Source organism: Otolemur garnettii, unplaced genomic scaffold, assembly GCF_000181295.1.
Source record: "Otolemur garnettii isolate 467f Iridium unplaced genomic scaffold, OtoGar3 scaffold00126, whole genome shotgun sequence".
NCBI classification, from domain to species: Eukaryota; Metazoa; Chordata; class Mammalia; order Primates; family Galagidae; genus Otolemur; species Otolemur garnettii.
Window position 1 is genome coordinate 2,212,255 of NW_003852521.1, and position 25,451 is coordinate 2,237,705.

Consider the following 25,451-nt stretch of genomic DNA (forward strand, 5'->3'; position numbering starts at 1 on the left):
AAAAAAAAAAAAAAAAAAAAGAAATTTCTAAATCCCTTCCCTTGGTGTAATCACAGCAAGTTGGTAGTTACCTTTTACCCTTTGAAGATTTTACTTTATATAAGCCTCCTCATTTTCCTAAAGCCCAGTATAAACTGTCCCTTGTTCAATAAAAACAGATTCTTGTTATTGAAAAGAGCTTGTTCAAGTCCAAGAATGTTTTATTTAGTGTACTAAGCAAAATAAAAATTACCTTTGTTAAGATTAATAGAAACATAATTCACAAATTTGATAAACAATAACATGGCACAGTGTTCAGAGTCATCTAGCGGCTCTGGAAAGTTTTATCAAAGGCCAGTGCCACAATACTGTGGATTAAAGCTCGTATGGACATAAGGGTAGTGACCTGAAGAGAAAGTAAACACAGAATCACGTTACATATTCTATTGGGTAAAATAACTTGAAAATACTCATTGCCACAAAGGAAAAAAGTCTAGTCTCTCAACTCTTCGCGTGAATTCAAGTGAAGAACACTCACTTTCAATACTTACTAACATTACACGTTCTAATGCAAGCCATGGGATATACCTACATGTTTTGTAACAGTGGTTCTCAACCTTCCTAATGCCATGATCCTTTAATACACTTCCTCATGTTGTGGTGACCCCAACCATAAAATTTTCATTGCTGGGGGTCACCACAATATAAGGAACTGTGTTAAAGGGTCGCAGCTTTAGGAAGGTTGAGAACCACTGTTTTATAAGGAAATAAACTATTAAGTTTTTGTTATTTATACAATATACAAAAAAAACTTCAGAAAGGAGCTGCCAAAATCACACCCTAAAATATATACTGCAAGTAATCACGGATGGCTCTGCTTTAGAATGTACTATAAAGGATAACAGTTTTGAAATTCTGTTTTATTTGTGAGAAAAAGTGTTTCAAAAAGAATCTTAATTAACATCACTGCAACTCAACCTGCCCACAAAATAGTGAAGTTAGAGAAAGTTAATAATATTATGTGCCATGGTATAATCTTAAATTTTAAAATTCATGAAAACGAAATCTAAGACAATGAAAACAAAGAGATTCTTTAGCTTTGAGGAAAGGAGACAGTCCACAGGGTGCGTGGACCAATGAAAAGAACTTCAGTAGTTAACTGCAGCCATACGCAGAAGCCTAGAGAGGCTGGTCATGTTTTTCCACATACTTAGTTGCCCCTTTTGAACAGAAAAGAATCTAGTATTTGGTTGAACCTTTGCCACATGTCAGGTATTTTTATTAGGTAATACACACTAATTTCTGAATTCTAACAACATATTTCAATCTTCATTCCATTATTTACAAGTTATGAGACTTTAGGAGGTTACTTAGCTTTCATCAGTAACATAGATAATAAAATAGTAACTACCTCACAAAACTATCATGGAAATTATATTTTGCAGGTAATACCATTACCCCAACTCTTGTGCCCATTAAATATTAGCTATCATAACATTACTTTAATAATAAAAATTTAACCCTGCAGATTAGCTATTAACAAACAACATTTAAAGGCTCAGTAACTTGTCCAAAGCCAATCCAGCAATTGTTAAAACCTGTGTTAAAAACCCAAGGGCAATAAAGTCTGTGTGGTCTTAAAAAGTATTACAATAGTATTAGCCTTTCCTTCTGATTCTCCTAGTTGTCCTCTTCAATTGGACATTGACAGAATTTTTTCCCCATAGATTCAACACAGTTAAGTGCTGGAGATGACCTCAGAAATCGCTTAGTCAAAGGCAGCAAACTACTTCCAACACAAACAACAAATCCAATTCACAGTTCTTGCTTCGGAAGAATGGGTCAAAAAGGAGCCTGGATGTGAAGGATTTGAAGGCTACTTCTGGGAAAGGTAGAAAATTAAAACCAAATAGTGATAGCTGCCCATGAGAGGGTGGGGGGGAAAGGAGACAAAAAGCTCAGCACAACTAGGTGCCACAGGTATATATCCACCACTGCTATTTAAATGTCATACACTCAACTAAACCACCTACTGAGCTCTATGCAAAAGCGTTCAGTTTACTATCTGAGGTATCTCACACAAAATGAAGTTAGCCCATTAGCACAATCCTATCTCTAGACAGACGATTTGTATTTCACAAGTTACTTAGAATAGTTCTACATTTTGCATCAACTTCAGAACAAGGCAGAGGAATTCTAAGTGTACATATGGGATTAAAAAAAAAAAAGCCTATTAAAAAAGAAGGGAATTAAGTGGAAAGGAAGAAAAATGTTTGAGCAAAGCTCATGCAGAAAATAAGCCACAAACCTACATTAGTTTTTGATGCATAACCCACATCATCTATGTAGTCCTACCAAGAACATTAAGACTCTGATAAATTTAACTCAATTTTGTTTCAAAGAGGTTCTTCTACAATTAAAAAGCATTTAATTATATGGTATCAAGTAAATTTTTCTTTGAGGTATTAAAAAGTTTTACTTGATTAAAAAATACAACCTACAAACCCATCGCATCAGCTGCTTCCCATCCCTTTTACAGAAACTCGCTTTTAGGCTCCTGCTTGAATGTAAACCACCTCCATACACTGAGCCTCTCCCTACATGAACCACTTCCTTAAGTTGACCTAATTTTCATAGACTGGCCATGTACAGATCAGTACAGTAGGCCTCGTTCCTTACGCTGACCACCTCTGTATGTTGACCAGTTTGGTATAGTCCCGTGGGTAGTCAACTTCGAAGCTGCTTGCTGTATAACTAAAATGGTAGTATGCAGGGATGAAAAAAACCCATATACAACAAAGAAGGTGTGAGTGTGTGAATTTAATCTATATACAGGTACTACCCCAGGAGATTCTGTATTAGTCTGTGGTGACAATCTCCCAATGACCTCTGAAAAAATTTTCAAAGCACTCCATAGGCAATTCTATCATATACTGCCTGGGTAAGAACCACCAAGACAGTCCAACTCAAGACTGCTTTCGGTATGCACCTCAAACTGAAGTGCGTCTTCTTAGAGAAAGCAATTTGGCCACTAATTTTAAGTTCTAGTTTTACAAAGTTTTGCTGTATCAAGGGATTTTGTTTTTAAGCTTCCCATTAAAAATACCTAAAAACCAATTTTCTTCTTTGGAAGTGAAAAATAAAGCTTTATTCATAATTGAAGTTATAGTTGAAAAGATGTTTTATATAAAACCACAGCATAAACAATTTAATATTTTTAATTCTCTGGGACACTGTAGTATTTATGATTACTTAAAGTAATTTAGAGTTTTATTTTGCCTATCTTAAAAACAAATATAAAGATATTTGCTTTCCCTTTCTCTATTATATAAGAAAAATATTCACTTTGAAGGAGAAAAATGTTAATGTTTTCTTGCTTTCAAAGTTAAAAGCCATTAAAACATTTTATTAACATAGCACCCAGTAAAGTAATGATGATGAAGGCACAGAGGGTATAATAAAATTATTTTAATCAAATATTAAAATGTTCTTGTTCATTAAAAGGTGTGCCCATCTAAAATATATATAGTGTAGAAAAACATTAAAATACTCTCTAAATCACTGATGGGTATGTGTGCATACGAAAGTTTATTCAAATTCACTGGAAAAATGTGCATACATTCCCATTAAACTCTATGTCTAGTTCAATAATAAATACCATAGCTTAGAGCCCATAGCTCAGTGGCTAGGGAGCCTGGCCACATACACCAGGGCTAGCGGGTTTGAACCCAGCCTGCACCTGCTAAACAACAATGATAACTGCAACAAAAAAATAGCCAGGTGTTGGGGGCAGGCGCCTGTAGCACCAGCTACTTGGGAGGCTAAGGCAAGAGCATCACTTAAGCCCAGGAGTTTGAGGTTGCTTCGAGCTATGACACCACAGCACTCTACCAAGGGCGACATAATGAGACTCTGCCTCAAACAAACAAACAAACAATAATAATAAATACCATGTTTCTCTGATTCTAAGATACCTTTTATATTGTTACATTTCCTGGCAAGTCAAATTGGCATTTTCTATTTTTGAATGGTGCTTCTTATAATCAATAGTGCCTTTTATCTAATGAAATACAGTGTTTATAAAAATTACTTTTTTGGCTCACAACCCACAACTCAGTGGTTAGGGTGCTGGCCACATACATGGAGGCTGGAGAGTTTGAACCTGGTCCAGGCCTGCTAAACAACAACAACTACAACAAAATAAATAGCTGGGCGTTGTGGTGCGTGCCTATAGTCCCAGGTACGTGGGAGGCAGAGGCAAGAGAAGTGCTTAAGCCCAAAGAGTTTGAGGTTGCTGTGAAGGGCGACATAGTAACTCTATCTCAAAAAAAAAAAAAAGACTTTTTTTAAGTGTAAGAAACCTCCTCCACAAAACAGCCCTAAATGTGTGGTTCCATAAGGTATTATCTTTTTATGAAAAATAACAAACAAACTTAGTTGAAGCAACTCAGTTCTCAGGACAAAAAAAACTGCTCTGGTAAGAATTCAACAGCTTAAATAATGAACAGATTTTATCAATGAAATATTATATGAAGTTTCTTTTAGAATTTTAAATGATTAATTTTACACTTCCAATATTTGCATCTAGCAATAATTTCTAAGCATCTGTCTACCTATATTGAAATAAAATTAGAATAAAGGGAACATTCTACCCAAAATATGATACAGATAGGCTACTTTGCTACAAAGTAAGTTTCTATCTACAAAATAAATGATTACGTACAGTATATACATTTATGCTATAAGCAGAAGCCAATACTTAATGAAATGTATGGAGACAAAAACAATCTAACAATTTGTGGTTCAGTTTACTAACAGTGCAGAAAGTCCCATCATTCTACCGTGTCACAAATCAAAACACGATTTAATTTGGAGTCTAGCAGGTACTGCCTGCAGCAGTTCAAATCACTGTATTAAAATGGTCAAGTTAGTCCTTACTGTTTCTAACTGCCAACATTCTATTGGCAGAACTGTAACTAAAAGCATCAAAAATGTCCTGTGCCAAACTTACCAAAGTGAGATAATAAACTTTTCTATCATTTGAGAAGTGTTCAACCCAGTATCAGTTTCACTTCAAAACTATACAACAGAACAAGGGCAAAGGAAGGACAAATACACAATAATTTCTTTTCAGCTATTTTAAAAGAGCTTCTTCGCACACGGCCAAGATGGTTTTCTAGATACAGTACTGACAGCCAATTAGGTAACTTTCACCACTAGAATCTTCAAACCAGTGCTCCACTTGTACATATTTTGTTTTTCAAGTACACACATGAACACCCAAGAGGGATAGAAAGCTTAGAACCATAAATCACTAGAAAGTCTCACATTTTTTATTGCTATTTAATCTAAGCGAATGTCACTTAATTTTAATAACAGCAAATGCAAATAAAGTAATTTAAGAGAAATCTAAGTCAGTAAAATTTTCTTAAGGACAAGGTCAATCTTTCCTGAACACTGTAGCGTTGTACCCATGTCACAGGTTTTTCTAATTAACCTAAGGAAAAGATCTGAAACCAACCCAAATTATTGATTGAATTGAATTACCTTGTAAATAAACACCACTTAAACATTTCTACCCATACGACTTCTGTTCAAAACTTCTAAGTAGACGTATTTTATATCTGCCTAGGAACTTAAGCTCTTATAGCTCTCAAGAACATCAGAAGTAGGTAAAACCAATTCGATTTTAAATGGCTGGTGTGCTCGTACTTTTTGAAGGCTTGACAAAGGTAGTTTAGAAATTTTACATAAATAGAGCAAGTAATGAATTGTTGGGAATGCACAGAAAATAAAATGACTGACTATTCACAGAACCAAATAAAAGCCTTCCATTAGTAACTAAAAAACACTCATAGTTTTACATATATATGTATAACTATACATATGTAGATATGTAAAACCCAAAGAAGAACAAAAGCAAATAAATGAGAAGCAAAAACAAATAGGAAACCAATCCCAAATTTTGCTCCTATTCAGTTTACCTTGGGAGGTTACAGCATTACACAGAGCCTACAAGGAACATGATCATGATGGATATTTTATATCTGTTATACAAATTAACGTCTTTAAGTCCAACACTACTATACATTTTGAGCAATGAAATTCACTTCAGGCACATGACCAAAGTACTTTAGTGCTAGTCCTATCTAGGAAGAATACCAAATACAGTGTGGAACAAAGCAATGCATTTATGTGAAATTTGGCTCCATGCTAAATCTACCTTCATGCTTAACTATATTAAAAAAGAACTGCCAAACTACCAATGTATTTCTTTACAGTATTTCTTATTTTGTCCTCATCAAAACTAAGAGCTTTAACTATAAGTAATGTTAATCAGCCAAATTTCTCTAATTTCCTATCAGGTTTTAAAGAATACTTTATTACCTAAGCTTTTTCAGTTTTCTGCTTTCTCTGTATGTGCATGAAAACAGACATACAGAGAAATAAACCAAATAAACTACATAAGATTTACACAATAAATATACACAGATAATACACACATACTAATGAGACTGCATGATTTTTATAAAGTACATGCTTTTTCCACCACACACTTTTTCATTGTTTTTATAAAAGTAATAGAAAACTTTTGCAAAATCTAAGCACATGCTGCTATGATTCAGGGTTTCAAGAATTTATAGGTTAAAAAAATACAATTCCTAGAACACTGTTATCAAACAAGTAAGTTTTATTGGCATCTAAAAACAAAATTCACCCAACATTGAAACGTACTTTAATATTTATGTTGATATTTTCTTTTTTTTTTTTTTTTTTTTTTTCTCACTGCAGAATGAGGAACAAATCACACACACTTACTTTGGAGAAACAGAGACCATAGTGTAGATTTTACAAAATCACTTTTTAAAAATCTCTGTATTGTGCTCCTCAAATTTCTAGAGCCAGTCTTTGCATAAAATATCACAGCTTTGTCTATTACCTTAAAATTCTGCAGCAGCCTAAAGATATGGATAAGAAGATATACCACCACTTGCTATTTTGAAATATATCTATTACCATATCCAACCTAATGATAGTATCTAAAAAATTCTTTCTTCCATAGGAAGTCTCTGGCAAGCTGTTATTCATTTCCTCGACGTTAAAAGAATCTGGGGGGCAACATTTATATTTTATCAGAAAAATTAAAAAAGAAATGTTTACCTACCATGTTCATATTAAGAACAATGTCTATACAAGTCAGTTGTACAATTATTTTAAGAGAAAGGTGAACATGAACATCAGATTAACTTATTCTGGCAGACAAAAGTGAACAACTATGGTCCAGTCAGCCATTAATCTATTACAGAGAGATGACAACTTTACAAAAGGTATCTTTTACCTACTGAGTGATGATTATGTCCCCTCAGTTTCTGTGCTTTCTACCACTGGTTCACTTTCTATATCAGCAACTGTGTCACTCTTCTCCTTGTTTATCTCACTTGAAGATGTCAGTTTTTCAAAAAGTTCAGGATCGTTCTGTACTGGTAAAGGTGGTGGCTGAGCATGTCTCTCTGTATTTTCACCATTAACCTGAGGCACATTATCACCTTTTCGTTGAGAAGTGGCCCCTTCAAAATAATCAAAAACCCGAGCATGAGGAGGGGGGACCCAGGGGTTTTGAATTCGATCTCGTCCAAGGCGATTCCCATTCACTTCTCTGCAGATATCAAAATCTCTGTCATCCCTATCCCTCTGCCTCTCCCAGGGTCTTCTGCGGTCATCAAAATCTCTGTGAACTTCTTGTCCAAATCCTCTGTTCCAAGGACCACTTCTAGGATCAAATCGATAGTTTCCAGACCGAAATCGACCTCTTTCTTCATGTAAGCCTTTTGGACCACCATAGACAGGTAGAACCCTATGCTCTCTCTCATCAAAATCTCCTCTATGCCCCCAGGGCTTCTCTGGATTAAAGCCAAAGTGATCTCTTCGACCAAGATGATCTATCCCGGGTCTCACAAGATTCTCTCTTATATCTACAGGAGGTCTTCCAAAATGATCCCTACCATCTAATGGAGGCCGTCCAGGACCTTCTCTTGGATCAATAGGACGCCCAACCACATCTCTAACATCCACAGGGGGAGGTCTACTAATGTTTTCTCTGCTTTCTATAGGAGGAAAACGGTAATCTCTATCTCCTTCCTGTTGAATGTTATCATTCCCAAGTGGTATCCTTTTTTCTGGGTTAGTAACATTGTCTATACTTTGTCTTCCAGGAGCTAGAAAAGGTCTTTCTGGCTGACTAAAAATATCTCCTGGAGGAAAAGGTCCACGGGGTGGTGGATGAAGAGCTGAATCAAGTACTGATGGGGGAGGGATTCCCCGTTGGGGTGGTATTCCAGGCTGTATTAGAGGGAATCTTGGTCCAGGTGCCTGGGGTATAAGTCCTGGACGAATGTCTAACATTGGCATTACAGGCATCCTTTGATTAGGGATAGCTAAAGGGGGTAAATTCTGAGGTCCAGCTGGTGGCTGTGTTCCCAGAAGTCCAGAAGTATTTGGAACATTTGGTGGCTGTACTCCTACAAGTCCAGAATTGTTAGGTATATTTGGGGGCAACACCCCCAAAAGTCCAGAACTACTTGACACACTTGGTGGCTGTATTCCCAAAATTCCAGAGTTATTCAGAATATTAGGTGGTTGGGCTCCAATAATCCCAGAACCACTGGAAACATTAGAAGGCCGGATCCCAAGAATTTCAGAATTACTTGATACATTTGGTCTTTGGACTCCTAGAATTCCAGAATTGCTTGTCACATTTGGTGGCTGGCCTCCTAAAATTGTAGCATTATTTGGAATATCATTTGGAATCACTAAAATGAAAAGAGGAGGAAAAAAAAAACCAATGAAATAGTCATTCTGATATGAAAAGGAAACTAAATTTATAGTTATTAATGCTATAAATTTCTAGTAATTAACTTAATCAGCTACCTTTAGCCCTTAGGAATCAAGGTGCACTAGGTACTAAATAAAAATTAAAATTAATACCATGCAGAGCAAAATTTAAATATTAAAAGTGGGGGATGGTACCTAAAATCTTTACAGAAATTTTTGTTTTTAAGAAGTAACATATGAGACTTAGAATGGAGAGATTCTTTTTTTCTTGAGACAGAGTCTCTCTGTGTTGCCCAGGCTAGAGTGCCATGGCGTTACTCTAGCTCACAGCAAACTCAAACTCCTAGGTTTAAGCAATCTTCCTGCTTCAGCCTCCCAAGTGGCTGGGATTACAGGCACCTACCATGCAGCTAATTTTTCTATTTTCAGTAGAGATAGCGTCTCTCTCTTTCTCAGGCTGATCTCAAGTTACTGAGCTCCAGCGATCCTCCAGCTTCAGCCTCCCAAGAGTGCAAGGATTATAGGTGAGAGCAACCATGCCTGGCCAAAATCGTTTTAAGTTAAACAAAAATGTCAGGTATTATACTGATTCTCCACCTTTAACAAAAATCTTTCCAGAGCATATGTATTAATATACAAACAATGGGGCCATTAAAAAAGGACTTACTGGCGACACCAGTAGCTCAGTCGGCAGAGCGCCAGCCACATCCAGCCAGCTAAAAAAACAATGCAACTGTAACCAAAAAAAAAAAAAAAAAAATAGCTGGATGTTGTGGTGGGTGCCTGTAGTTCCAGCTACTTGGGAGGCTGAAGCAAGAGAATTACTTAAGCCCAAGAGTTTGAGGTTGCTGTGAGCTGTGACACTACAGCTCTCTACCCAGGGCGACATAGTGAAGACTCTGTCTCAAAAAAAAAAGAACTTACTGCTCTCAAACACCCTATGTATCTCCTACACCAAGGTGAAAAATACCTGATATTAGTTCCTAGTAGAAGTTATTTATACTTGATACTTGCTAATTTTTATGTTCCTTTAAGTATTTAGATTTCTACAATCTTATTTCGACACCACCACCCTAAAGCAGTGCCCCAAATCAGGGAGTGTTACTGGAAAGTTATGAAAATCTGTATTACTGTGAACAGAATGTCTGTCATATTTTTAAATAGAAATTTGGGGATATAGAGCTCTTTCAAAAGATTGCAATATTTCAACATTATGCACTGAACTGGTCATAAATACCTGCCACCTCCACATGAAACACCAGTGAAGAGAGAGAACACTTATAATTTAACAGTATTTCTAGGGTTGTGTGCATGATTTGTTTTACCTGCTCTGGTGTTTTCACCAGAAGAAATCTGGTGGTCTATAAGATGAGGTACTTTTTCTTCAGGCTCTGCTTGTTTAGTTGGAGGATTAAAAACATTTCCAGCTGGCAGGGTGGAAGTAGCAAGACTGCTGGCAACAGAACCACCTGGTAGAACAAGACCAGCAAATCCAACATCCTTCACAGTTTCTGGGGTCATGGACAATGGTGGCTGCACTAATGCTGTTTAAAGAAGAAAAAATGTATTTCAGCTATAACTAGGTCACCAGTTCATGTGCTCAGTTTTCTGGCAACTTGAATATTTCATTTGATGCACCCCTGCATTGCTGAGCACCTTATATAATTATCACTGCTCAAAAGAATGAGTCATAATGAAGAGGTTAAATTATATTTAGAAAGCTTTGTTTTATAAAAATAGAAAAAAAAACTACAATTTTTAGAAATATTTTCACAAAAAAGTGTTCAGTGAAATAAGGACCAGTACTTAAAAGCAAATTCTAGTATTAGCAGTAGTACTAACAACTTTTCAAGGATGCCAGGTTAAGTGAATATCTAAATATGCAGAAATGATTAGGGCAGACTTATACATACGGGAATGAAAATCTGTCCAATCTCCTTGAAATAACAATGTACTAGGTATATCCGCTACCTTTTTTGTTCAAAGGAAGTTACAGACTCATCAGATGAAACCAAGTCAGGTGGATGACAAGTATAAAGGTATAAACATTCCATTTTAAGGAATGGGTAGAAAAATCCCTAAATGTGTATGTCATTTACACGTTAATAAACATTAACTAGAAGAATATAAGACAGTTGTAAAATTATAATTTTTAGTCCAATTTATGTCACTTAGAATACTGTTAAACCATACTTGGAAATTTTAGGAAGTATTTTATCTTCACATTTAACTCTAGGTTAACTTGGATGAACTATTAGCTTATAAAGAGTTGCACAGCAAGGATAAAAACAGCTGTCATTATGTATGGGAATTAAATGAGACAGTGAAAGCAATTTGGAGAACATCTGGCATACTAATATTTTCGTTTCTGAGGACAAAGAAAGCAGCAAAGAAATCTTAGTTTCATCCAGTTGCCTTGTTGGCAGTAACACTGGTCTTAGCACTTTCTAAAAATTTTATGCATAAAAGTCTATTTTCTAGAATACACGTAAGCAATTGTTTTCAGTACATGAGAACAGAGGCAAGTATAAAAATCAAAGCACCTAAGTAAAAAATCCTGAAATGTTAACTTTGTTTTTATAAATATTGTATATTCCCATATGTATTAAAAATTCCTAGACTCAATGAAAACCCAAGAACAAAATGAGAATCTAGTTCCCAGACTGCAGTCTCTAAATACTATACTCCATTTAGAAAAATGGCTGATTCTCAGACTGGAGCAGGAAGACACAAGACTAGTCTGGGATATACTAGGCCAAAAAGCTAAGAAGCTCTCAAAAACTAATGATGTAGTCAACTCAAAAAAAAAAAAGCACAGAACATGAAAGGTTTCCCATTGTTCCAAGAGGAAACAATGTGAATTTCAGAAAGAAAAATAAATACAATCAACTGGAAGTAAAAATCAATTATCCACAAACACTAAAGAAACTAAAGGAGAAAAAAAGAAAGGGAAAGGGATATGAGAGGGAAAGAAAGCAGAAATAAAAGAAATCCTCTCTCGTCTTGTCACTGCATTATCATTAAAATACCCGCAGAACTCATTACTCTGAAAAATTACAATGAAGAGGAAGATTTAGTATCTACCCTGGTCTTCTCATATAAACTATACTTCATGGTAACTAAGTACCATTAATTGTTAAAGAGAAAGTTTTTGATTTAAAAAAAAAGTTCTAGGTAGGAAATGTGGAGGGAATTACAAATTTACAAAGAGCACCAATTTACAACTAAAGAAAAGCAGCAGGAAGATCAATAGATGAAAACTACCATATGAAAACTTGAAAGGGAAGTTTTTTATGACCACATCTGCTCCCTGAATGATCCACCATAATATTATTAAAAGAGGTACAAGACTCCAGAGTGAACCCTAATGTAAACTAGAACTTGGGTCATTACAGGTTCATCACCCGTAACGTATGTACCACTCAAGTGGGGATGTTGATAGTAAGAGTCCCTGCATATTATGGGGCAGTAGGTATACAGAGACTTTCTGTATTTTCTCCTCAATTTTGCTGTGAACCTAAAACTGTTCTAAAAGATAAAGTCTACTAAAAAAAAAAAAAAAGGTGGGAGAAGAAGGGCAAGGCATAGCTCCTGGGATGATGATGATGTAAAAAGCCTATAGTACTTTGCTTCTCAAGTATTCTTGCAAAAAAAGTTGAACTGGAAGCTAAGCAAGTCTTTACTAATTTCTAATTTACAGAAAATGCAGTAAATTCAAAACTGCAAAAAAACCAAATCCATTATTTGAGATCTTGTATACAGAAACTGAACTATTTCTTCAAGTGATGAAAGACTTAGATTTAACAAACAAAACAAAAACAACGTAAATATGATGGGTGGGCCTTCTTTGAATTTTGACTAAAATAAAGCAATCAGGGCAGCACCTGTGACCCAAAGGAGTAGGGCACTGGCCCCATATGCGGGAGGTGGTGGGTTCAAACCCAGCCCCAGCCAAAAATAGCAAAAAAATAAAATAAAATAAAATAAAGCAATCATAAAGGGACACTTTGAGACAATCCAGCAAATATGAATGTCCTGTGATAATATTAAATTTTTAGAAATCACCTAACATGCATTTATCTAAAAATTTTCAAAATAACAAAATTACCAATAATTCACAAGAATGAGAATCAACACACTAACACTACTATGAATAAATTCCAAAAGCAGAAAACTCACAGGTTGGTACCACTGGTGGAATCGTAGGGGGTGGTACAACAGGTGGGGGAACAGGAGGCGGCATGAAACCTATGTGGAAAAAGAAGCCCCCCCCAATAGTACAAGAAAAATTATTTGTTTTAAATCAAAGATTTCAATAGCTCTAAGTGAAATTCCACATTCTTAAAATGGCATTTTATTACTATGATCTAATATTTGTGTATGTATTTTTTATGTTTAAAATGGCTTTTATATATGCTACTTTATCTGATTCTCTAATAAGGTAGATAATGCAGAGAGATCCTAATCACAGGCACATCCTATTATTTACTCATTCAAGTCCCATGGCATGTTCTATAATGCTATAAAATCAAACATTAATACTAGTCAGATAACCTGTGTTTATGTCTGAACAGTGACTGCACAGGGAGAGTTAAACATTTCACTTCAAGCTACTTACTACTTCAAATTTGTCATCCTATTTCTTGGATATATATGCTGTTTGCTCATAGATCAAAATATTTTCACTAACCCTGTACGAGATCATACTATGTTCTAAGCATTGAAATAAAACTTCAATGTAATATTGGCTTTTTAATAGCTTTAAATATCAAATGATTTAACTATAAATCTTCTGTTTTGTATTTCTGAAATATAAAGCCACTGTTAAATTCAATTACAAAACAGTGGCTAAAAATAATAAAGATACGTGATTTTTCTCCAACAAATTAAAGATGGATAATGACTTTATAAAGTCTAAACGGGGTTGATTTTTAAAATAATCATTTAAAATATCTTCCTAAATAAATTTTGATTTTCAAATCAAAGATATAGAAAATTCTGGCAAGAATAATTTTTCAATATTTAAACTATAAAAAAGATGCTGACCATGGTGGCTGAGGTAGGACAATCACTTAAGGCCAGGAGTTTGAAACTAGCATGGGCAACAAACTGAGAGCCCACCTCAAAACATATAAAAATATATATACATACACATACACATATAAATTCTTAAGATCTGTACCAATTTCCAATCATGTACTAAATCACAATTTTAAAATTTTACATTATGACAAATAAATTACAACCATTTTCTCAAATGATAAATTTATTTTTTTAGTCTTGTTGACAATTTTTAGGAATTCTACCTAGTGGCTAAGAACTTAAATTACAGAAATCAAAGTAGTACACTTCTTTTCCTACAATATGCAAATAATTCATGAATTCAAAGAAAAAATTTAAACAAATTTTTAAATAAATACATATTCTTTGATTTCTTGGATCTCGCCATCATTTTTCTAACCTCCCATGATCTAATATTAAAAACTCTATCTCAAACTACATAAGCAATTTATATGTATTTAGTTGGTAAGATGTGTGTTGTTTAATCTACAGTTTTTACCTAGAAGTACTAATGCAAGGAACTTTTATTTATCAGTATTTTATTAAATCAACAAAGTATTCCAAATTCAGTTCACCTTAAATGGAAGCTACTGACTTTTAGGAGAAATAATCTAAAGAATTCAATGCAAACTTTCTGATGAAAATTTATAATTACAGAGAACTTTCAAATTAAAACTTCAACATAAATTTTACATTATCTTAAAGGTAATGACTTTCAATCAATTTCATTTTTCTCTATAAACGCTTCTCATCAATCTGCATCTTGGGAACAAATTATGAATGAAAACTCTTCTACCCCACCACCGACCTAATGTAGCAGAAACACTGGCAAGTAGGGCCAGCAGTCTATGCTTTAAGAGGCCCTCCAACTGGCTCAGCACCCACAGCTCAGTATAGGGCATCGACCATATACACTGGGGCTGGCAGGTTCAAACCCAGCCCAGGCCTGCTAAACAACAACAACAACAAAAAGCCAGATGTGTGGCGGATGCCTATAGGCCCAGCTACTTGGGAGGCTGAGGCAAGAGAATCACTCAAGCCCAAGAGTTTGAGGTCGCTGTGAGCTATGATGCTATGGCACTCTACAAAGGGCGGTATAGTGAGACTCTGCCCCACCCCCCCACCAAAAAAGAAGCCCTGCAAGTGATTTGGATGTATGCTAACATCTGAGAACCACTGCTCTACAGCATTTAAACCGGAAAAATGGAACAACTTTTATGATCTTCTAAACAGAGTTCAAATACTAAAATTGCTTACCAGGCGGTGGTTCTGAAGGGTTAAATCGTAGAAAAGGAGGTGGAGGGATTGGACTGAATCCAGGAGGAGGAACTGGCATTGACACAGGAAATGCTGGTGGGACTAAACTAACTGTAGGCACAGCTGGAGCCACTGGAATCTTTAGTGAGTAGAAAAAAAAAGTCCACTATCAGTTTTTTCACCTGCAATGATTACATCCTAGAACAACCAAAGATAAATTATTTCTATTTCTTTTTTAGAAAGGTAGCAAATGCCATTTTGAAGTTTTTTTGTTTGTTTTTTTTTTTAACTTATAAGTGAACCTACTTAGGGTAAAAACAAGGCAAGATTACTCAAGAGTTTACTTAGAGACTGTGAAATCTATCTTACATTTAAGAGATATAAGTAATGGTTACCTACTTGAATAATGAATATCATACTCAATTTTAAACTGCCATCTCCCACTAAGTTTGGTAGTATGTACTTAAGTTATCTAACCTAAATACCATTAGGAAGTATGTCAGTAAGAGCTTTAAAATGGCTCAAATTCTCATAAACATACTTTCTAATACCACTAACTATCTTTTATTCATCCCAGGTACACATAGTCCCAAATATGCATGTGCACCCCTGCTTTACCTCTCTTCTGAACTTAGCAATTTCCCCCAACTGTCTTTCCCAGAACAACTCTTTCCAGTCTTTCCCATTCTCAGATAATGGTAACTCCGTGTTTCCAATTTATCACACACCAAATCTTGTCTCTCTGTTTTTGCTCACAACTCTAAATCCTATGACACTGGGAAGTCCTATACCTTGAAAAAACACCTAATATCTGACCACTTCTCATTAACTCCACTGCGAGCATTCTATTCTGAGCCACCATCAATCACTTCTTGCCTGGACTTCTACTACTATCTTTTACCAGTATCCCTTTTACCAAAATTCACAAAATAGTAGCCAGCACAATCATTTTAAACTATAAACCAAATTGAGTCACTCTTCTGTTCAAAATCCTTGGGCTCCTCGTCCCATTCAGAGTGGAAACCAAAGTCAACTACCTGCCTCTCATTGGCTTTCCTCTATCTAGCCGACTTACTATTCCTGGAACACACCAAGCATGACCCCAGGATGGGATCTCTGCACTCACTGTTACCTATGTCTGGAATGTTCTTCCTCAGATATCCACACGGTGATTACCCTAAGGAGTGTTAGGGTGCTGCTAAAATTTCATGTTCTCAATTAGGTCTACCTCGCCATTCTATTTAAAATTATAAGCATGTATCCCAGTACTCCTCATCAACCTTACATTCACTACTTTTTTCAGTTTATAGAACGTCATAATCTTATTTATTTTACATTTTCTGTATCCTCTACTGAAAATGAAGGTTTCAAAAGGGTAGGGATTTGTGGGGTTTTCCCCCACCCATGTTTCATAGACCCAGCATTCAAATATTTTTTCCTAATAAACATATTTAAATGAGTGAGACGTCTAAAAATATTTTTTTCAAAAAAATGTGACTAAACTCATGAAAACAACTTATTGTCTTGTGAGTTTAGATAACTTTCACGCAAGTTCCCAGAAGTAATACTTCATTTACATTCACTTTAAACTTAATGTGTTCATCAGCACAGTGATACCACACCATCAGCAAATTTTATTAGAGATTTAAAAGAAAAATTCTTTTGCCTAACACTGCTGACAAATATGTATTCTAATTTGAACAATTTCCTATAAGTTTTATAAAGTAAATACACTGAGTAAAAACAGAAATGTAAAACACATTTTACAAAAACAAAAACAAAAACAAAAACAAAAAACCAACCAACCCCCCAGCACTAACCTGCAACATAGCAACAGGTGGAGGGAAAACCTCTGCCTGGGTTGTGACCACGGCCTCCTTCTCAACCGGAGTTGGACTCGGAGCTGTCTGGACCGTCTCCTTAACAGGTTCTGAACTTTTCACAGTTTCCCACTCTAAACAAAATATTTCATATTGATTTCCTCTGGATAGGCACAACTTCAGCATTTTCTATGTATTGTATGTATAATGTATAAATAGAACTAAGTCTTATATCTACCTTGGTACATCTTTAAGATATAAAAACAACTGCAGGTGCCACCCTAGATTTTTCCTCAGATAGATCTGATTAGGATTCAAGGAGTCCAAAAGATCATGATGCACAAGACATAAATGAAAGACACTAAAAAAAAAAGTCTAAAACATCACTTAGGAGGGATATAATATCCATGTATCTCACTGGCTATCTGATACAAGAGGAACCAATCTTAATTTTTATCACAAGGTACAACAAAGGAAGACCAACTAGGAAATATTAACCCAATACGGAAAAATCCTTCTGAAAATACAGCTCTGCAAAATTAGAACAAAGAAGCTCTAATGGCTCCTCCAAGATTTCTGCATCTCATTCAGATAAAGATCAAGCAGAATTACTAAGATTTACATGACTTCACCCCACTGTACACCTCTCTGCCTTCATTTCTTACTACTCACTTTGCTCAAGCTACACTGGTCTCTTTCCTTTTCAATACAGGCTTTGGATTTGCTATTCCCTCAGTACAGAATGCTCTTTCCCCAGATGACATGTCTCACCCCTTCACATATCAATCTCTCCACATAAAAAGCACTTTCTACAACCACATAAAAAGTACAATACCTCCATAGCTACAATGTCCATCTCCCCTGTTTTTCCTTTTTTTAATTTAACACTGAAGTGCCATATTGTTTATCTGTTTTGTGCTGTTATCTATTTCTTTTTCTACTAGAACATGGGCTGGGAAACTTTTTCTGTAGTAAATATTTCAGGTTTCACAGGCCACTGCAACTATTCAACTGCTGTTGAAAATAAAGTCATATGAAATACGTAAATAAGTGACTATGGTTGTATTTCAATAAAACTTTCTTTACAGAATAGGCCACCAGCAGGATTTGGCCCATGGCAGGTAGATTGTCAACCCCATGTTATACTCCAGGAGACATCTATTTGTTTCACTGCTACAATTCCAGTTCCTAAAACTAGGTCTGGCACACAGAATAAACTATTTATTGAATTAATGAATGTCCTGGAGAAACAGCAATATGGGGAACTGGAATGACAGGAAGAAAACAATTGAAAAAATGTTCAAAAACTTTGTATTGGCTTTGGAAGTAAAATATTCTGAAAATTAGCTAATTTTGTTAAACAGAGCTAAGACTGGAAGAAGTAAAGTATCTACCATATTTCAGATCTTTTTCAAATGTCAATTTTAAAATTTCTTACTAGTTATAACTATTAATCATTCCTCAAATTTTTTTCTTTGTCAACCACCTGGTCATTTAGAATTAACTGCTAGTCATTTTGTGAATTTATAACTGGAATATTCCAAAATGAAAGGACAAATATTTTAACAGAACAGGCTAATCATTTAGTACTCTAGCAGGCATTCTAGTAGGTATTTCAACACTGTATGAATCTGAACTAGAGCTCTCTAAGATTTTACTCCTGCTATTGTTAACATGGATACTATTCAAAATAAATGTGGAGATTTTCAAAGAAGCTTCCCAGATCTTCAGTTCCCATTTAAATGCAAGGACTTAGAAATACTTAGTTTTGAAAGGCCTTCATATATACGTAACTCTCCCTTTAAATATCAAAAATTTTTAAAAGGCATACATGAAAAATGTTACATTTGTAAATTTCTAATCTATCTTTTGACACCTATGAAGGCCCATTAAGCACATATATATATATATATATATATATCAGACACAGCAGTGTTTCTTTTTTCTATTTTTTTGGGCAATAAGAATCCAGGAAATAAAATATACACAGTTTTACCCTACCACCAAACTCATTTCAATCACCAACTTCCAAACATACTTTTGAACAATAAAATGCCTCAGGGTTCTTACCAGTATTTACGGTCTCCTGATCAATCATGCCTCCTTCTGCAAAACCTTCTAAGTCATCCACTTTAACTTTTTCCCATGGTATGTATGTGACTCCAAGATCCACATCCCAGAATTGTTTGTATTCTGTTTTTACACCTTTGTTTAAAGCCCAAGCAATCTACAGTAAATGAGAAGAGGAAAACAACACATACTATAAAAACAAGGCGAAAAGTTCAAAATTATATTTAAACTACGTAAATACAAATAAAATTAGTTGTATAAAACAGTTGATGCCTATAATCCCAGTACTCTGAGAGGCTAAGGAAGGAGAACTGCTCATGGTCAGGAGTTTAAGACCAGATTGGGCAAGGCACTGTCTCTAAAAATAAGTAAATAAGGCTCAGTGCCTGTGGCTCAAGTGGCTAAGGCGCCAGTCATATACACCTAAGGTGGTGGGTTCGAATCCAGCCTGGGCCCACCAAACAACAATGATGGCTGCAACCAAAAAATAGCCAGGCACTGTGGCAGGTGCCTGTGGTCCCAGCTACTTGGGAGGCTGAGGCAAGAGACTCACTTGAGCCCAAGAGTTGGAGGTTGCTGTGAGCTGTGATGCCACAGCACTTTACCCAGGGGGATAGCTTGAGGCTCTGTCTCAAAAAAAAAAAAAAAAAAAAATAAATAAAATAATTAGCTTGGCACAGGCATATAAACCTATAGTCCCAGATACTAGGGAAGCTGAGGTGGGAGGATCATTTGAATCCAGGAGGTCGAGGTTACAGTGAGCTATAATTATACTACTGCACTCCAGCCTGGGCAACAGTCAAGACCTTATCCCTACCAAAACAAACAAACAAAAAGGAAACAGTAGGGTGGGCAAAGCTGGAAACCCAATAGTGACCAAAAAATTTTTTTCCATGGATCTTCTGTTTTTGTCCATTTTTAAAACAAAACCTGCATTAGATAGACACAGTGCTTGTAACATGGGATTTACTTCCATTTCTTACTTCAACTCTAAAATGACACATTTGCAGAGACAATCTAAATATGCTTTTACCCATAAAAAGTCAACTTACATGAGTGATACTTAGCAAAGTTATAACTTAAACAAAATATTTTTTTCCAGGGAAGAGGAGACCAGTGATATTTTAGTTTTCAAAGAGGAAAATACCTGCCATGAGATGACAGATAAGCATCCCTTGAAAACAGTTAAAAGTTTCTAATCCAGTTGCAGAAACTGATGGAATGAATTATCTCAGAATAGCAGAAATAAAACTGTAAATTAATCATAGCAAGTAACAGAAAAATACTCAATTACAATCTCAGTATAAAGACCAGGAGGATAATAAAAATATTCTTATAGATAATCCTTTCCCAAGAGCCTCCCTTACATAAGAAAAGATGTTTTAAAAAATTAAATTATATTTGCTTGGCACTTGCACCTTAGAGGCTAGGGCGCCAGCCACATTCACCAGAGCTGGCGGGTTCAAACCCAGGCCAGGCCTGCCAAACAATGACAACTACCACCAAAAAATACCTGGGTGTGGTGGCGGGTGCCTGTAGTCCTAGCTACCTGGGAAGCTGAGGCAAGAGAATACTTAAGCCCAAAGAGTTTGAGGTTACTGTGAGCTGTGATGCCATAGTACTCTATCCAGGGCAACAACTTGAGACTCTGTCTCAAAAAATTGATTAATTAATTAAATTATAATTAGGGGTTATAACTAAGAAGTTCTAGGATAAAAAAGTGAATGAAAAAAATGAAGTTATACTCATAAAATGGTGCCCTGTTCAACACAGAGAGCTGTACAAGTGTGATCTCAAGGAACTATGTGATTCATGTTTTGGGTACTGGACTTATTTCACCTTATCTAATTCTATAACTCAACAATACTGAAATCCTAAATTTCTGGGGAGATTTGTCCATAACATTAAAAAAGAAGATGAATATATTGCAGGGACATCCCAATAATACAATAAAACAAGAGCATGTTGACACTTTCCCACGAAAAAATTACCAACTTTAAAAAAACAGATATTAAAACTAAAATGCTTATAGCTCTTCTCCCATCCCCCATCACAAAATCTCACCTTAATGACCTTGGATCCAATTTTGTATGATCCAGAACTAAGTTTCTGAAGAGCTCGAAAGGCATCTTGTCGATGAACCATACAGACATAAGCACAGCCCCTGGGAGGAATCATCTATTTAAAAAAAAAATTTTTTTTTGAGAAAGAATGTAAGAATAAAAATTCATTCTGGCATTTTATGGTTTTAATGAAACAAAACATTGAATAATTCAATATTGACAGATTACCAAATTGTTCTCCCTTTTCTTCCTTCAGGTGTTTATTGGTACAATTAATGTAAATAATTACTCAGTATTTAAAAAAACCCAAAATAGGGCGGCTCCTGTGGCTCAAAGGAATAGGGCACCAGCCCCATATGCCAGAAGTGGTAGGTTCAAACCCAACCCTGGCTAAAAACTGCAAAAAAAAAAAAAAAAAAAACCAAAATAAAAACCTCATTAAGTCTCATTCTAAGCCATGAAATGTGTGAAATCTTAAATATTACATGAAATAGAAAATAAAGAACTATTAAAAACCAACAAAACAATTTATAACTACATATATATAATACCATCAAATAAAAGGGAAATGATATTGGATGGTCAAAATACTTAAGGACAAATGATTTATTCCTAATATTATTTCAATTTTTCTAAATACCATATATTGAAAAATGTGAAGAAGGTTTTTGTTTTGGGAAAGTATCTTTATCCTTAATATAACATCTATTAATCTATAATAACTGATGATAAAATTAAAACTTTTCAGTTTTTTATAAAAATTCATTGTTCAAGTGCTCTGGAGAAAAGTTCTAGCATGAAGAGGAAAACATTCTCAGTGGAAAGATCCAAGACTGACTTTTGAAGCATTTAACTATTCTATCAACTACGAGATCATAAACCTATGAGTTCAGAAAAGTATACCCATTTCAGTTTCTTTTTAAGAAACTCACGTGTTCTATCATTTCATTATGACTCAATACCTAATAAGCTTTGTCATAGTAAAAACCTCTCCCTCAGCCTTCCTAACACTTCAAGCCACTGTCTCTCTAAACCAGATTTCTGAAGAGACAGCTAAATCCTGACATGCTCTTTATTTCTTGCAATATAGCTCCAACCCCTCACCAACCCACCAAAAATATTCTCTTCAAGATCACCAATGATTTACTAAATGTCAAATCCAATGGACTCTTTTGTCTTCAAACTCTCTGCAATTAAGTGAATGGATTATGAATCTTCCAACTTGTGACATCTTCAATTTTACCACTCATCATTCAGTTCACTTCAGTTCACAAAACAGCTTAGTGCTTATTATTTGTGAATAGTATGCTCTCCAAAATAATCCAGCAGAGGAAAGGATAAGGCAAACAGATGCTCAAAGGACCAACTGGAATACTACAAACACTATAAACAAGAAAATCCAAAATACTTCCGGGATACAAGGTCTGTTTAGAACGGTAATTCCTGGCTGTGCATCAGAATTACCTGTGTAGCTGTGGCACTCTGCTAAGAGTTTAAAGATAATGAGCATTGGCATCCCTTATTTTTAGATTGCCAAAATATATTTCTGATATGCAGGTAGGTCTGAACACTAGGAGTTTAAGGGCACGGAAAAATCAGAAAAAATCTTAGATAAGTTATATGATGACAGACTCTGAAAGATAGTTACGTTGTGACAAGTCAAATTTATAAAGAAAAGTCTATAGCACTCTTGTGTACAAAGAAAAATGTGAAATGCCTAAGTTTAAATACTTAACCAATCACCTATTTATTATCTGTATAACTCAAGCAAATCACTTAGTTTCTTTATCAGAAAATAACAATAGTTGAATTAACTTAATCAGCTTCTTGTGAGGCTCCAACAAGACCATCCATACTTGAAATTGAAATACAAATGGTTAAACTCCACTCAAATGAAGAAAGCCGTTATTAATACAGAAAACTCAAGTTTGGCCATTTAAGAAATACTAGAAATTAAAACTAGAAAGAAATTTCAGGTAAATAATGATAAAAGACATAAGGTTCAACAGACATAAAAGTATAACAGAAAATAAAATCAGAAGCCTAATAAAGTAAAATTCTCTGCAAATAAATGACTATAAAACACTTCATTACTTACTTTTATTTCACTACCTTCAATTTATGTAATGGGAAGTGGAGAGTCAGAAAGCAAAAGATTTGGAAATATAAAAATAATTGAAATGGCTAATTAAGGTTGTCTGCCCCTCAGGGAAAAGCAATAGGCCTCAGGAAGAATAAAATACATATTCAAAGATGGAGATTAGACAGTAAAAAAAACAGAAAGAACCACGCTGAAGAGCAAGATTATGCTCAAATTACCAGCAAGTCCCTCTCCACACTGTTTTTTCTTGCCTAACGTTTGCTTTGTTTTATAAGAAAGAGAGTGCAAGAGAGAGAAAAGAAAAAATAGGCAAAAAAAAGCCGGAATCCCAAGTCCAGTTGTGCCTCCATCACTACGTGTGTTCTCATGTGCAGGTGAAGGTAAGTCTGGGGGACTCTTATTTCCTTATATACATTTTGTAAAAGGAATTAAACTAGATCACACACAGGGTCTCTGCTAACTCAAGACATCTGATGTTTTTAGGAATCAAGTGCTACAATCCTATAAAACCTTCCAGAATATTCTGCTACAGTTCCAATTAAAAAGAAAAAATAATTAAGGAGAGAAACAACACAAAAATAAACATAGAAACGATCAAAGTAAAACAATCTTTATACAGGCAGATACTACTGGGCTAATTAAGAACAAAAGTGATTCTTTGTACGAGTGAAATTCCCTTTTTTAAAACTTTAAATTATTAAGAAGGAAAACTTACGTTAATGGATTCAATCTGCCCAAACTCTTCAAACAGATTGGTTAAATCCTGTTGTGTTGCCTTCTTGTCCACCTGACCAACCCAGAGAGTAGTGCTACACACTGCCAAGACATAAAGAGACAAATGACCTAAATCACAGACATGGTTATTCCTTTCAAAAATAGTTGAGCAGAAAGCTATAAATACTAGTGACAGATTAAATTTAAGAACATATATTAAGACTACTTTTTAATGGGCACTTGTATCTGTTATGTTTAAAATCAACTAAAATCCTAGGTCCTCACATCTCTGCCAAGTAAAGCATTGGCATGTCACCTGCTTTCAAACTTGGCTGCACACTTGGACCATCTGTGGATGCCAGGGTCCCATTCTTAGAGATGATGAGCAGTATGGGGCGTAATTCTAACGGTTTAAAACCACTTCTCACTGCAATCTTATCTGTGCACCTTTTAAGGTGTCTTTCTGTGCTGGAATGATTAAGTGAGCAATAGCATTATGTCTAAAAAAAAAATATGACACATACCTTAATTTAAAAATACCTCATTACTAGGCCAGGCACAGTGGCACACGCCTGTAATCCTAGCACTCTGGGAGGCCAAGGTGGGTGGATAGCCTGAGCTCAGCAGTTCGAGACCAGCCTGAGCAAGAGTGAGCCCCTATAATTAAAAATAGCTGGGCGCTGGGGTAGGCACCTGTAGTCCCAGTTACACGGGAGGTTGAAGCAAGAGGATACCTTAAGCCCAAGAGTCTGAGGTTGCTGTGAGCTATGACACCAGGGCACTTTACCAAGGACGATAAAGTTGAGACTGTGTCTCAAAAAATCTTCATTACTCACAAATGCTAACACACAGTGAGCAAACGCTGTTGGAAAAATGGCACTAATAGACTTACTCAATGCAGGGGGGCCGCAAAACTTTAATTTGAGTTTAAAAAAACAAATGCAGTATCTGCAGAATGTAATAAAGGAAAGTCAATAAAATGAGATATGTCTACATTTGCTTGTGTGCTTTTGGAATTTTCTTTTTTAATTCATGAAAAGAATTTTCTTTTTTAACTCATGCCTGTTTTACTCATCAAAATAAGACAAAAAATCAAGTCCATGGTCAATAACAACCTAACAACATGACAAGTCAGGTGAAGAACTAAATGCAAGTGATTCCACATAAAAGCCCTACCCTAATATTGGTGACTAAACTGATGATTCTGAATGTCCTAATGATAATCATGTAAGAAGGCACGGCAGAAATTCTGTGATCAGACGTTTAACATTATTTACTGGCTAGCATTAAAATGTTTAGATTTAGTAGTTTCACACTTGAAGGCACAACAGAAATTTCCAGAGCTAGAAACTATCAATTTTATTAAATTAACACTGGCTCTCATAACCAGGTAGGGTTCAAGCAGGTCAGGTAAGGTCCACGCAAATTGCCAAAACTTAGAAGAGGGCTATCTGGTGCCTTTCATCATAGACCTGGGTTAAAGACACTTTAACACTATAGATTACAACAATTATTTACCTATCTCTCTGGCAGAAAGAATTTATTTGGAGACCT

At 35.3% G+C, this 25,451-nt stretch overlaps 1 protein-coding gene across 1 annotated transcript in view; it reads right to left on the reverse strand.

The window, feature by feature from the left end:
- The window catches only part of LOC100951282 (T cell lymphoma invasion and metastasis 2), a 431,635-nt gene that overhangs the window by 340,403 nt on the left and 65,781 nt on the right, over positions 1-25,451 (reverse strand). Inside the window, 8 exon segments of the mRNA XM_023517962.1 lie at positions 7,319-8,789; positions 10,137-10,355; positions 12,991-13,059; positions 15,130-15,268; positions 16,950-17,083; positions 19,020-19,176; positions 21,084-21,197; positions 23,899-23,999. Of these exon segments, the coding sequence (XP_023373730.1) occupies positions 7,319-8,789; positions 10,137-10,355; positions 12,991-13,059; positions 15,130-15,268; positions 16,950-17,083; positions 19,020-19,176; positions 21,084-21,197; positions 23,899-23,999 (2,404 nt within the window).